Source organism: Emys orbicularis, chromosome 2 (genome assembly GCF_028017835.1).
Source record: "Emys orbicularis isolate rEmyOrb1 chromosome 2, rEmyOrb1.hap1, whole genome shotgun sequence".
NCBI classification, from domain to species: domain Eukaryota; kingdom Metazoa; phylum Chordata; order Testudines; family Emydidae; genus Emys; species Emys orbicularis.
Window position 1 is genome coordinate 177,402,993 of NC_088684.1, and position 15,239 is coordinate 177,418,231.

The 15,239-nt window shown below is 41.0% G+C and overlaps 1 protein-coding gene across 1 annotated transcript in view; it reads left to right on the forward strand.

Annotated features, from left to right (window-relative positions):
* Positions 1 to 15,239, forward strand: part of TEX10 (testis expressed 10) — a 115,151-nt gene that overhangs the window by 69,479 nt on the left and 30,433 nt on the right. Inside the window, exon 11 of the mRNA XM_065398841.1 lies at positions 808 to 941. Coding sequence (XP_065254913.1) covers positions 808 to 941 — 134 coding nt within the window. The remainder of the gene's footprint in view (positions 1 to 807; positions 942 to 15,239) is intronic.

The following is a 15,239-nucleotide window of genomic DNA, read 5'->3' on the forward strand; positions in this document are numbered from 1 at the left end:
TATCTAGTACTCGTGATGGACAAGCAGCTGTATATGGGAATAAGGGCTGATAGACAACACTGAACAATGGGCTTTCAGACTGAGGCGAGGGGAGGACAAAGATTAAAATATTATAATTTTAAACATTTTACATATGGGTCATGTTTCAAAGTATGATGAGCATCTAATGGAATCTCCGTTGCACTCATCCTTGCTCAGTTTTTTTCATTTTTCAGGACTGATATTTTGGTTTCCACACAAACTTATTTGCTGGCTTTTCTTTCCTTTCTCTGCATAAATAGTTGAAGCAGTTTGTTTTACACAGATATAGAAATTGCCTCTAAAATTTAAAGTAGGGATCTGTGATATTTAGTTTTGCAGTGCTAGCAGCCAGTGGCTACTAGGAGTCTCCAAACCTGGTATACAGAGAAATATGGTTTCTATGACTGGAAATTTTGTCTGGGCACAAAATAGTATAGTATTCATATTTTGTAAAGCTGTACATTGTGAAAAATAGAGGTGTCCCTCAGACTTTTTTTTTTTTTTAACCGAATTACACTCAAAGTTTTGAATGGATGTTTCTTAGCTTTTCCCCTTAACCTACATTTTTAAATCACTTTTTTCTTTTTGGACATTTTCCTTTTTGAACTCAGAAATCATATTTTGATATACTTCTTTCAAAATATCAAGTGAGACCTATTGGAATCGTGAAACAAGAAATGTTCTATGGGCACAAATAAAGGAGTTTTTTTCAATGGTGCTAATAAAGTAGAACAGCGCTTGACTTGGTTTGTGATCCTAACTATTTCATTCCTCCACTGTCTCTAGGATTCTCTAAAGAGGAGCTGACTAGCCTTCAGAGCATTAAAGGAAAACCTCACATTAGTCAGACACAGCTTTCACCTGTCCATCTCTACCTGACTGATCTGGACCAATTTTTACATCACTGGGCTGTGACAGAGGTAATACATCAACACTAATTCTAAGTGACAGCCAACAAACTCAGAACTCTGTCTCTTTTCCTTATCCCTTGATGTCTAAAGTCCTTTTATGAGTTAAAAAAAGCTCAGAATATTATTGCTGTTAAACTGCAAGACCCTTCTGTAGCGCTCAGGCAGTATTTTGGTAAAGCTGCTTAAAAAGGTAAGCATGCAATAATCAAGTTTGTAAAATATTACTCTTCGGAAGAGGGAGTACAGCTTTGGTGGAAAATTCTTAAACACAAATGATTGTGTAAGTGTTGCTTGTCAAAAGAAGAAATTATTGTAGAGCGCTAATTTTGAAAGAGATTTTTTGGGAGCACATTTCACTGTTAATTAAATAGCACCCTTATTAAAGTTAAGTAATATTAAGCTGACATTGAGAGTACTTCAGAATAATTTCTTATGCTTATTCACTCAGTTTACTGGAATTAGTAGCCTTCCTGTGGCACTGTGAATTCAGTGCCTGTCTATAGGACCATGCAAATTTGAAACTTGGCTTTATTGCTGGTCCTAGAAGGATCTGAGGTCACCAAATTTTATTTTAAGCTAGTGAACTGTGAATTAAATAAATAAATTAAATTAATTAATGGAGATATCCTATCTCCTAGAACTGGAAGGGACCTTGAAAGGTCATCGAGTCCAGTCCCCTGCCTTCACTAGCAGGACCAAGTACTGATTTTTGCTCCAGATCCCTAAGTGGCCCCCTCAAGGATTGAACTCACAACCCTGGGTTTAGCAGGCCAATGCTCAAACCACTGAGCTATCCCTCCCCTCTTTGAACTCACAACCCTGGGTTTAGCAGGCCAATGCTCAAACCACTGAGCTATCCCCTCCCCCCTCCACAATTGTGTGTTGTGATTTAGCTGTCTCTTATTACATGACCACCACATAACATAACTTCTTTGTATGATAAAATATAACTGAAGTTGTGTGATGAAATGCGAACAGAGACTGAAAGTATTTAACAAACCTTAGTGACATGGACACTGCAGTTTTGATCCACCCACACTGAACAATGAGGTTGGAGTGCTATGACAAGAGAAATGCTTCTTGGACAGCTGCTGTAATTAAGAATTTAGAATTGTTTATGTAGTCTTTCAAGTAATCTTTTTTTTAAAGAAAGCAGACATATTTTAGACTGTTCTGTTTGCTGTAATCAGACCTACAGCGTAATTAAACCTACAGTGTAATTCATAGTCTTATTGGTGACAATATTTACCTTGGTAGAACACTGATAGTCTAGAGCTGTCTGTAGACGTGTGTTTCTATAGAAGTCTGTTTAAGTATGTACATTATTTACACATACAAAAAATTTACTAGACTAGAAATAATAGTTAGTGTTACTATCTTAAGTTTTCATAAGTTTTTTGATTCTAGTCTTCCTTTTCTGGATGCTGACCTCTCCCCTGGTCAGACATATGTTTGGATTGCGCCTCTCCTTCAGTATATACTGGAGTTAGCTGAAACTTGTCCACAAGGGATCTGGAGCATTGACTACACCCCAGACATAATCTCTTCCCCTGGTGCTCTCTCTCCAGTCAGCTGAACAGAGCAGCAGCTCAGCTCTTCTGCCATAATTTTTAATTTTCTGTCTTTTTCTGGGCAGTTTTCCTCCTTCATTGAAAAATTTAAGGAAAAAACCTGACACAAAGCACAGGAGGCTTGTTCCTGGAATTGGATATTTTCCTGAATGGATTTTAGGGGTGACTTTAAAAAGTGCCTAAAAGACATACCTCAGTGAAAGTCAGTGGGACTTGTGCGTCTAACATTCTTTGGTACTTTTTGAAAATTCCACCCTACTTGCCAACCTCCTTTTGCTTTCCCTCCACAAGCCTGGCGTAGCTGTCAAAGAAAGTGCTCCATCTTCCAGGATACTATATCAGAAGACCCAGAATAGGAATGCTTTCACAATTGCTTCCAGACCATGAACCCTTGCTCAGCAAGGTTGAGGTGCTTTGATTGTCGATAGCTTGTTGTGGCCTTTGTATCTCTCATACTAGTCGAGACAACTCAGCTAGGGCAGTTCAGTCTTCCTCAGGGCCTGGGACCCTGCAAGCAGGGCTATCATATTTGAGAGAAGTCTGAAATTCACCCAGATTCCTGGGTCTCAGACACCTCTTGATGGAGAGCTCCAAGTTCTTTTTCAGGTTCTCAAATGGATAATGGTACCTTAGCAAGAAGTTGAGTATCTTCTCCGACTTACTCTTCTCACAAAGAGTATTTGGGCTCAGGAGTGCCTGTGATGAGGTTAGCCGGGGCTCGTCTCTCTCTGGGGTGGCAGGGATCCCCCACCCTCTCACTAAGTTCGGGAGGAGATCTAGCAGGGAATTAGTCCGGCTGCAGGAGTTTTCCTCCGCGGCCTTTGTGAGGGCAGAAACAACACAGTTAGTCGTCAGCCCAGGTGGTCAGGTCAGGGCAATGATGAGTCAGGTGCTCAGGCCCTCAGGCACCTGACTTAGTGTCTGGAGGGGCTCGTCTCTCTGGGGCAGCGGGGACCCACACCGCCTCACTACAGTGCCCCTCTGCATTTCCTCTCTAATTGCATGTCAGACAGAGACTTGAGGTCCCCTACAAGGGCTAAACCCTGAAAGTGAGCACTTTCTAGGAAGTATAAATTATTCCCAGACAGGCACAAAAATCCCCAAATACCATAAAAACCAAAGTAGAGTGAAAAGACATTCCAGAGTCTCATCTTCTTCTGTCATCTTCCCCAAGGAAGGGGAACTGTGTATTTCAGGTTATAACTCTTAGCTGGAGAAATAAGGTTTTTCCCTACAGACATGTTTGAGAGCTTGGGGAGAAGGGTAGTGGTCACCATTGGGGTCCAGCCAGATACAAAGGAGAAGCAGGCTAAAGCCAAGGGAAAATACCTTCCCTCCAAAACCAGGGCTGAATTTTCACTCCTCCATCAAGGGAGAATAAGAGAACCCTGATAAGGGAAAATGTTTGAATTGGAAAGCCATGAAATATTTTATATGGTCTTGGATCCTAAATATTCCCTCTTTATGCTCCCCAAACTTAGTACAATAGTTTTGGTGTGTTTTTTACTGTGGTATTGGACTTTTCCCCAAAGACCCTGCAGATAGAAAAATTGAGGTACCCTCAAATGGGCATTCAAAACTTCACCTTCAGTCATCATAGCTCACTAACAATCATGTTTCACTAGGGCCATGATGTCTTGACTCCGTGACCTATAAAGCTGCAGCTGACAGAACCATGATGAGCTGAAGTCAAAGCAAAAGAAAATCTCTCTGGTTAATGAGTCTGTAGTGGATGGATTCATGCATTCTGTGTGTTTGGCAGAAAATTCAGTGGCAGGAGACCAAGTATAGCAGACAGCAGATAATTAATTTAAACAAATCCTCTGTGACTCAGATTCATTGGGGAAATCTTGCTGGGAAGAAGATTAATATGGTGGTGGCTGACATGGATAAGAAGAGAGGATTCACTTTCTACTACAGCAAAGCCTAAGATAGACTATACACCACAGAGGTACCAGCAATGAACTTCTCTTGCTCCAGGGGTAAAGTCTCAGCCTGGAGCATCAGAAGGAAGTAGACCAATGATCACAGGGAAATAGACATTCAGTATTGCAGATGTCTGTCAACTTTTCTGTGTACTTCCTCCCCCACTTCCACTACTTCCAAAGATGAAAAAGGAGGAAGTGACTTATTTTATCCTATGGCTGAAATTGCCAAAGATATTCTTGGTACGTGTACCTAGTGGAACTGTCACAGAGGTCTCTGCTCCATCTTTCCAGCAGGCAGGATTTCCTATTGCTGGGTCCACTCCTGGTACAGAATTACGTGAGTCAGAGTATTGAGCCACAAGCCCTAACTAAGATGGTAGATCACCATGAAGATCTCAGAGTTCCTCACAACAGCATGTAGATGTGAGCCAGCAGTTTGACCTTTCTTCCCTACTTGGGATTTCACACTTCTTCCATTGGATGGCCTCTGATCTGGCTGTAGTAACATTGTCAAGAAGTCTCTGAAATATCTCTACTATTGGCACAAGTCGTCTTATTCCATCCATAAGAACAAGATCATTCTGTGTGCTCCAGTACCATTCATTACCAAGGTATACTCTTCCTGTAAATACATCACAGGAGATCATGCTATGTTGGGCTATATATGACTGAAAACATATATTCATCAAATTCATCATCACTGTCATCTCCATACAAGGCAGGCTGCTGACTGAATATTTGCAGCGTGGTGAGCATCTTGTCTTTGCACATGAACATTTGTTTAGCTGAAGGATTGATTTGGGAGCACATAGTATTTCACGCATAACTGGTGTGATCAGTTCATCCTACAAGACCCATCCGTGCCTGATAGGGGAAGGTGTAATTTTGGATGTGCTTGATCATCCCCATTCCATTGCTTGATAATTTGTTTTCCCAGAAGCAGGCAGACAGACAGAAAAACTGCTACCGACAAGGGCTGCATTTATATCTGCTATCAAGAACACAGACATCAATTTAGCTCTGCAAATGTCATAATGTTGCTCTTCAAATGGTAAACTTGGCTTGTGAACGCCTCCAGTGCATTTATGACCTCCTGTAGTGACAGTGTCAGCCATTCTGAGCACCTTCAGAGCGAGGAGACAGTCTTTGGAGGCTGAATCAAATACCTTCCAGTAAGATTTTTTGGTCTTTCTAGCCAGCCTTCTGGTAGTGTCACCTCCTGAAAAGGCATGGAAACCTGACAGTGGCTTTTAATGGTCTGAGTGATAGGAACACATCCTGAGGGATGTTCAATGGTTGTTCCCCAGCAGCAAGCACAAAAACAGAACCTTGCGGTTGCATCTCACAGAGAGCACTAGAACATCTGTGTCTTGTACAAAAAGTCTTAGTTTAGTAGCACCTTTCTCTATGGCATTGATGGCATGCAAGATAATTTGTGTCAGCCTCATCATAGGAACTATGAAGAAATTCCACTGAACAGAGTGAGGTGGCATTCATTATGCCATGTGACAACTAAATTCTTTGAGCAATCCTTTGCATGCTGGAATATTTTTGCTGCAGGGCATACAGTTAACTTGTCCTTCGTGAGAATATGAGACACTAGCTTGTTCATTATGACACTGGAGATGTACATGGAGTCAGTGGTTATTAATTGGACAGGTGCAAAACCATGGAATCTCTTCTTTCTGGTAATATTTTCAATTTATTCCTCTGTGTATGTATCGGACATGAGGCGGACTTGGTCATAGATCCGGTATTTTCTCTGTAGCCTCCTAATGTAATGTTCAGCCGAACCTTGGGAGGTGTTAATAGTTTCTGGTTTTCTGAAAGCTTGTACTTCCATTGTACTATCTATGATTGCTATGCTAAAAGGCCTCTGCTGGTCATATCATCATAGGTTCTGGCTTAGGAAGACCATGCAAGATGTGCATCTGTTTCCTTTCTGCATTGCATGTATGCATTGTTTCATTGCATTCGAACATCGATCATGGTACCATGGAGAACTTGTACTTTCCCAGAGTCTCACATAGACCAACATCGCACTGAGATCTGGACACAATCAGGAGATGAGCCAACAATGACCTATCTGTGGTTGGCTCAGTATTAGTCCCTTCCACCTTCCCTCTGACTTTCTTCTTTGCATTCGAGCACAGCTTTAGTCTGTTCCTTTTCATTGGAGCCCATAGATTGACGGAGCTTTGGATAATTCTTTGGGTTTTGTAGGCTTCATACAAGTCGTGAGCCAAAGTATCTATTCAACTGACCTTTAAGAGTGGCTGGTTCATACGGTTTCTCATCTGTCTCACATGTTGAAACTATGCCTAATGGATGCCTCCAGATTTCTGCCAAACTGCAGGAGAAGCAGGGGTTCTTCTCAAACCATATGCCATGGGACCTAGTATAGGGCAAGTCTCACTCACAGCTGGCACCTTGTCCCAATATGTTCAATTTTTTCCTGATGCTCGATGTACAGTGAAACCCTGCTATAACACGATAATTGGGGTCCAAAAAATTCGATCGCGATAAATGCAGAGTCGCTTTATAGTGTGGTTACGAAAATTTACCATTTCAATCGGGTCAGTTTAAGTCTTGTAAAAAAAGAAAAACGGTTATCCCAGCGTGTTTTAAACACAAAAGTAGTAATTTAATTACATGTACATGAAAGAAACATGTGAAATCGACTATACTAATCATTGCGCAGAGTGCAGAGTCAATCTGGTTGCATGACTCCATAATTTTAAATTTCATCACTTCTTAAAAAAGCTATCTAGTGTGGTCTGGTTATTTGCCGCAGACTGTTGGATTCTAGCAAAGTCAAGAATGTTTCTGAGTTGGAGGATTTTGATGCTGTCCACGTCTTGAGTTTCCAGCCATCTCAAACTGACTTCTAGGTGCTTTACTGCGTCGGACACTTTTGGTGGGGGAGTTGAGGTGCCATCATCATCGTCGTCGTCATTAGTGCCACTGGTTTCGGGCTCTGGTGGTGCAGCTTCATTCTTCCCACTGACATTTGCAACAATTTTGTCATCTGAGATGTGTTCGTATATGGGGCAGATGTCATCTGCTGAAAACCAGTTGAGGATATCATGATGACTGTGATTCTGAGTGCTTCTTCGGCTAAACGTACGTCATCTTCAATGAATCTTGTAAATTCAGGTTCGTTGTCATTACCATCATCGTGTGTAGATGATGGAAAAGCTGGACCAAGGCCCTTTATCCAGCATCGTTCAATGCAACGTGCAGAGATAGCATCCCAGGCTTTCCCGCCGAGGTGACAGACTTCTTTCAAGTTGAGTGACGTCAGTGATGTGTCGATGGAGGAGGAGTTATCCGCTACCATCCGCTTGATCATTTCGCGACAATAGTTTTGCTTAAATGCCGATATGATGCCTTGGTCCAGTGGCTGGATTTCTAACGTAGTGTTCTTTGGGAGATAAGATACTTTAATCTTGCCGTCATGACTGACAAGATTTTCTGCTGGGGGGTGGGCAGGGCAATTATCCAGCAGGAGGAGAGCTTTTTCCTCCTGCTTGAGTTTTCGCAAATGAGCCCAAACTGCTGGCACGAAAGTTTTATGGAACCAGCCTTTAAATATGGAGCTATTCATCCATGCATTCTTGCTGTTGGTGTATTCAAAGGGAAGGGCCTTCATATTAATATGATGAAAACATCTGGGAGACCTCGCTTTTCCGATCATCAGAGGTCTGACTTTGTGGCTGCCAGACTTGTTGATGCAAAACAAGAGAGTGACTCGGTCCTTCCTCTGCTTAAAGCCTTCTTGTTTGTGACTATCAGTCCTGGTTGCGAGCGTGCGATCGGGTAACATTTTAAAGCATAAACCAGTCTCGTCGCAGTTGTAAATTTGATCGGCTGTGTAGCAACCTTCCTCCAGCAACTTTTTAAGCTCAATTGGGTAGGAATTGGCAGCCTCTTTATCAGCTGAGCGGATTTCCCCAGACACAAGAACTTGGCTTATAGTATGCCTTTTCTTGAATCTGTCCGTCCAGCCAGCCATTATTTGCCTTAAATTTGATTCATTTCCATTGATAAGGCGATCAAATTTCTCTGCTTGAGCTTTCAGAATAGGGCCAGAAATAGGAACTTCTTCTGAGCGATCCTGGACAAACCATTGGTACAAGGCTGAATCTAGGCTTTCGTCATTAGCAAACTTGACCTTTTTACGCTGTAAACCAGTTTCCTCTTCAAGAATTCAGGGGAGGCTACGGAGCTTTTCTTCTTTTTTCCACCCTCGCAGAGTGGACTCGCTAATTCCTAGATCTCTAGCAAGCTGAGTTTGTTGTTTGCCCTTCTTTAGTTGATCCAGGGCGTACAATTTCTCTTGGGCAGAAAACGACTTGTGTTTGCGAACTGGCGTATCCATAATGGTAAAATATTTTTTAAAATATAGGAAATTAATAACAAGTTCATAGGCAAACACCATACACATGAACAACCTGAGAACTAAGTGCAATGGGCCTGCAATGGCCACGAGTCACTTTATCCTATAAGACCAGAAGAACACGGTTTATTTATAAATGTCATAAAAAAAGTACAGTATTCCAGCAAAACGTGAACAGTATTCCGGCCTTAAAGGGGAGCCAACTTATGATCGCGTTATATCCAAATTTGCATTATCGCGGGGTGCGTTATTGCGAGGTTTGACTGTACTTCCTCTCCAGCCTTGCTAAATTCAGGTTATGGGTACACTTTTTATAGCATATAACATGCCACCGAGCATTGTGTTTAACCAAGTCTGCCGTGGTGGTATTCTCCAAAGATTCAGCTACTAGTCAGTACACTTCAGCTCCCCGTTGGTGTTTAAAAATGATCAAGACCAAAGTGAAAACAGGGATTTTGCAATAAATTACTTTGGGATTGTAATTTAACTGTTATGTAATGTATGTTACCTAACTATGTACATACCATTTGCGGATGGATTCCTGTAATTTCTTGCTGGATGCTGACATCTTAACTAGTGCCTCATTACAACTCTTTTGGCATAATTCACAAAGCTGATAATCAATACCACTGAACTACTTACTTTTTTGCCAAATCAACTTGAAGCACTCCTTCCATTTAAAGTAATCTGAAACATAAAAAAAACCCAGTTATGATATGAGTAGAGCCCTACCAAATTCACTGTCCACTTTGGTTAATTTCAGAGTCATAGGATTTTAAAAATTGTAAATTTCATGATTTCAGATATATAAATCTGAAATTTCATGGTTGTTGTAATTGTAGGGGTCCTGACCCAAAAAGGAGTTGTGGGGGGGGGGGTCGCAAAGTTATTGTAGGGGGGGTTGCGGTACTGTACTTATTTCTGTACTGCTGCTGGTGCCGGCACTGCCTTCAGAGCTGGGCAGTTGGAGAGCAGTAGCTGCTGGCAGGGAGCCCAGCTGTGAAGGCAGCGCCAGCAGCCGCACAAAAGTAACGATGCCATGGTATGGTATTGCCAATCTTCCTTCTGTGCTGCTGCTGGCGGGGCACTGCCTTCAGAGCTGGGCATCTGGCCAACAGCCGCCGCTCTCCAAGCACTCAGCTCTGAAGGCAGCACGGAAGTAAGGATGGCAATACCACAACCCCTCTAAAATAACCTTTTGACTCCCCCTGCACCTCCCTTTTGGGTCAGGACCCCCAATTTGAGAAACGCTGGTCTCCCCCGTGAAATCTGAATAGTATAGGGTAAAAGCACACAAAAGACCAGATTTCACGGTCTGTGACGCGTTTTTCATGGTCGTGAATTTGGTAGGGCCCTAGTTATGAGCATTAACTGATAACACAGTACTGTCAATTGAGGGCCATAATTTAACTTTGTGATGGCTGCATGTTTGACATGCCTGTGTTAAAGTATAATTTAAAAAATTGATATGTAAACATTTTCTCAAATAAGTACATAATTGTTCTAGGCTTGTCATGTTTGGCACCATTGTGTTGGTGGGAGAAAGGGCTTTCGAATGTTACCCAACTTGACCCATTTCCAACGACATTGTATTATCAACATTTCCACCAACTGGGGAACCTGGAGCTATTGAGGGGAGCAGTAAGTCCCCCCCTGCTGTGCCAGAGAGGGTGACACCATTGAAGTTATGATTCTGTAGATTTTTATGCATCAGATGACACTTCCCTTACCTGTCTATCATTAACTTGCCCATGGAATTACACGTGCTCCCAGACTGACATTTTTTATCCTCCTTACCTGTTTGGACATCTTGCTCATACAGTACAAGGGGGTCTTGCCTTTCTGATACTAGCTTACAGTGTTGGGCATCCATTTGATGCAATCAGAGATACAGACTGTTCATTAGAAATAAGCTGAAAAAAAGAAGCTAGTGTTTAAATATATACATACCAGAGATTTAGCAGGAGAACCTATCGCATCTAAATAAGGCTCACTTGTATAAAGAAAAAAGATAATTTGGGGGTTGGGTAGTGAACTAGACTGCATTATGTTGTAACCATTAGCTTTCTGCATGTGGTCATGAATAATAAGTGGAAGGTTAGATAGATGTACTTTCCGAAAGGTAGCTCTTCTAAATGGTTTATAACAAAACACATTTTGGGAATTGTTTTGGTCCCCCTAATTTTTTTAATGTTTCTACATAGAAGGATTATTAAATACTCCTAGGATGCTAGAAATACAAAACCAAATCAGTTGTTTTTTTTTAACAATTTAGTTATTAATTTTAAGGAACAACATACAAAAAAGCCAGTGTTTTTTTAAAAAGATGCCATTTTGTGTAAATGTTTAGATTAATCTTCATACTTGGTCATGAGAGATTAAATATAAATGCAGGAAGTTTAGCCCATTTTATTGAGCAACTAACACTTACAATGACTGCTGCCACTTATTAAAGCCAATTATTTAAGATTGTCCCCCTGTGACTAAAGCTGATGAGATTCCTGAATAAACTCTTGCAGCTTAAAGCAAGAAGAACTTCAGTTTTCATTCATTTTAACTGGTCATATAGTCATGTGCATGTCAGTAATACTATTCGACTACTCTGTAAATGAATTGACCCGTCAGTGTCAAGTGAAATAGTAATAACAGAAATGAGCAGTTTAACAAATGAAACAATGTGCATGTGATAATTGTTGTTGCTATAAATTTAATGTCTGACTGTGTGGCCTCTGAAAATTTTAGACAAAATGCAGTCTACCACTTTTTAATTCTGCTTAAAGTCCGGATTTCAGAGTAGTAGTCTTGTTTGTCCTATACCAGGGATGGCCAAACTTACTGACCCTCCGAGCCACATACAATAATCTTCAGAAGTTGGAGAGCCACAAGACACGCACAGCCTGCCCCACAGGGTGGCAGCTCCCCACCCCGCATGGGGCTGAAGCCCCAAGCCCCAGTGTGCCCCTCGTGAGGCTGAATCCTCGAGCTCCCTCCCTCTCCAGTCTGGTAGGTGGAGAATGGGCAGGGCATGGGGGGCTCAGGAAGTCACACTTTAAGTGTAAAAGAGCCGCATGTGGCTTGCGAGCCGCTGTTTGGACACGCCTATCCTATATAGTACATTAATGACCTGGGGGAGGGAGTAGGCAAAAAAGAGTGTAAATTTAGAGGACATAACTTTGGGGAACCCATCGAGTGTCAAAAGTGTGAATAGACTGAATCCCAGAAATTGTGGAAGAAAATGGAGACACTTATTGCATAAGGTACTTTTGCATGTAATACAAAAAAGTGCAGTGATGAGACCACCTTTTAAAAGATGGAAACAGCCTAGTCCTTAATTGGTCACAAGGTGGAAAATATTGATCAAGAAAAGGATCCAGGAGTTGAAGTTGACAAACTTTAAAAAGTAATATGTGGTAGTTGTTCAGAAACTGAATACTGACGTCACTAAACTTATGGAGGGAGCAAAAAGCAGCAAAATTGATCGTATTACCATAAAAAGGGCTATAGAAACTATAGTTGGATGCTCACTGTATGAGACCCAAAATATTAAGGGCATTGAAGAATCACATACGGTCTAGAAGAGAGTAGCAAGGGTGATACAGTCTCAGTGACTCTTCAACATAGGATGGTAACATTACATCGCTATTTTAAGGAGTGTACCTTTAGATTTACATCCTTGTAAAATCTTGATTTCTATGCTTTTCCTCATTCCAAATCCAGATTTCAAAATTAGAGTTTAGCCATTGCTCTCATGCGGCAGATCACCATCTGACATGGGTCGTTAGTTGCTGTGCTGCAGACTGATCTGAAAGTCAGTAACTGAAATTTCCAGTGCTGGCGGCTAATCAGCTTGCAAAGCAAAGGCCCTCAACTGACCAGTGACCACTGAATGCTACCACAACAGAGTTTGCTTATGTTCCTGCCATATAGCCTTGTCAGTATAGTTTTTTAAAACTTGGTATAAACTCTCAGTTAAGCAATGTGATGAAACATGAATTGAAAATGTTGCTGAGACATGTCAGCTGTTTTGAATTAGAAATAAAAATTTATTTTTATTTTAGCCCCTTTAAGAAACAACTTTAACATAAGTCTCTCATTTTTATGTAAAATATCCAAAAATGTAAGCTTACAAATAAAATAAACACTTTTACCTTAAAAAAATTGCTGTGGCTATGAAAGCCAAACAAATAAGTGGGAGGAAAATTTGAAATAAGTAGGAGGAGCCTCAAAGTACACAAAACACTCATTAAAAAAATGTAGTTATATAAATATTTTATATTTGCTCTACTGTTCCCTTTTTGTAAGAAAATATAAATGCTGCTTTTTTTTTTTTTTTTTTTTATTGTAACTTGGCACTTGTGTCCCAGGGCATCTGTTATGATCCTTGGGTCCTTTTAAATTGGGAGCCTTAGTGTAGTAGGTCACATTCGTGCTCCTATCATGTGCTATGAATTTAGGAATCTAGGAAATTGTGTATGTCTTCCTGCCTATTAGGAAAGAGGGCAGAGGGACAGACCCAGGGTCAGAAAAAGACCTGTGAGAAGTGGGGCTGTCTACATCCGTCATGTGTAAGGCTTGAAAGAGAGACACCTGCAGGGAGCTGGAGCTAGTTGTGGGGGGGAAGCCTTGGCTACGTAGGGCTGGGAAGCCCTGGAAAGACGAGCTTTAAGGACCATTAACCCCATGAGTGAAAAGCTAACACAAGATCTTGAGAGACACTGAGACTGTTTTGGGTGGTTTTGGTTTTGAATTTTGTTTAATAGAGAGAGCTCTGAGAAAAGAACTAGAACAGTGCTGTCATTTTGGGTGTGATTTCACCGTCCTCCAGGTGGCACATCAGCCACTAGAGAGAGAGTAAGTTTAGCCATGGTTTCTGGATATAAGTAGCTTAGGAAAAAAAAAAAAATTCACAACCAAAAAAAATAAAGATGTTCTAACATAGGCCTTGTGTGTCATACAGTCAGGCCAGGAAACCTTTCTACATTTGTCCCTTAACCCATGGTTGGTTACTTGGTTCTAATTTTTAGTATACGTTGGACCTTAACGGTGTTTCAGAACTACTCTAAATCCTTAGAAGTACATCACAATGTACTGTGTAAATGTGTGTCTCACACTGCATGTATTTTTTTCAGTCATTTATAACTCTAAATCACATTGCTGTTCTCTTTTTCTAATATATTGGACTGTAATTTCAGCCCTGCCATTTTTCCTTCTTATTGCCATTCTGAGTAATATGCTCCTGCAGACTGCATTCATCCTGTGCCCTCTTTCTGTCTAGATGTGGGGGTTTTTTGTTTGTTGGTTTTTGTTGGGTTTTTTTAAACTCTGCTCTGTAGATGCTTTTTCTGGAGGAATTGAATCAAGAATGTTTTTCATATCAGGCTCTGTGAGCTTAGCCAAGCCATAACAATAAAGATCTCTTGTTGTAAGCAGCTTCTCCAACAACTCAGACCACTGTTAATATTGCCCTGTCAAATCTGTTTACTTCAGAGAGAGGAAGCAGCACCTGACAAGAGAGTACATTGTCTGGTAAGGTACGGTGCTCCAGGGGATGCTGGCTTGGCTTTAGAAGGCAAGCTTCATTGCCTGCCCCATCACCTGAAAATTTCTCATTTTCTTCACTCTGCAGAAACGTGATACTGGGTAGAGTTCTGCTTGCAACACAGTCACCTCACATAGTATCTTGGGAATTAAGAGCACTATAGCCTGTCCCATTTAGTTACCAATATCTGAAAAGGATGTTACCATAAATTGAAAATAATTATTGGTTTAGTGCCTGAAGTCTTTGTGTTACTTACTCTGTTTTGTAATAAAATACTTTCTCTCTTCCCTTATTCTATCCCACGTTCAACTTTAGTTTTCATTTGTATAAAGAATACATTGAGCTAAATTCTCTTCTGGTGTGACTCCACTTAGTGGACAGTGAAGAATTTGGTCCACTGCTTTTTCTTCATATTTGTGTAGTCTCTGCATGCTCACATGTGTGTCGGGGTGGGAGGAAGATGTGCATATCTTTATTTCTCTGAAGAGAAAAACTCTGCAATATAATTAAGTTTGAAATAATATGCTGACTTCCAGAAAGGAGTTACTGGTACATAATTTCCTTTGAGGGGTAGAAGTGGAGTAAAAGAAAAGGTGAGGGAACTTTTTTGGATGTTCTGAAGAGCTCAAGGGAATTGGAATAATGATGTGCTGCCACAGTTCAAGTGGGTTTCATGTCGAAGGTCTGATGGGTCACTTGTAAATGGGGGAGGAAATGTTTGGGTTGTAGGGCCTGCGAATGGAGGGAAGGAAAGGAAGGGATAAGAAGAAACGGGAGGGTTTAAAATAATAGGAAATGAATAAAATAGTAATTTGTATTATTAACCCTTTCCTAATTTTAAGTCTTTCACTTATATCAATGGTTAAAAAC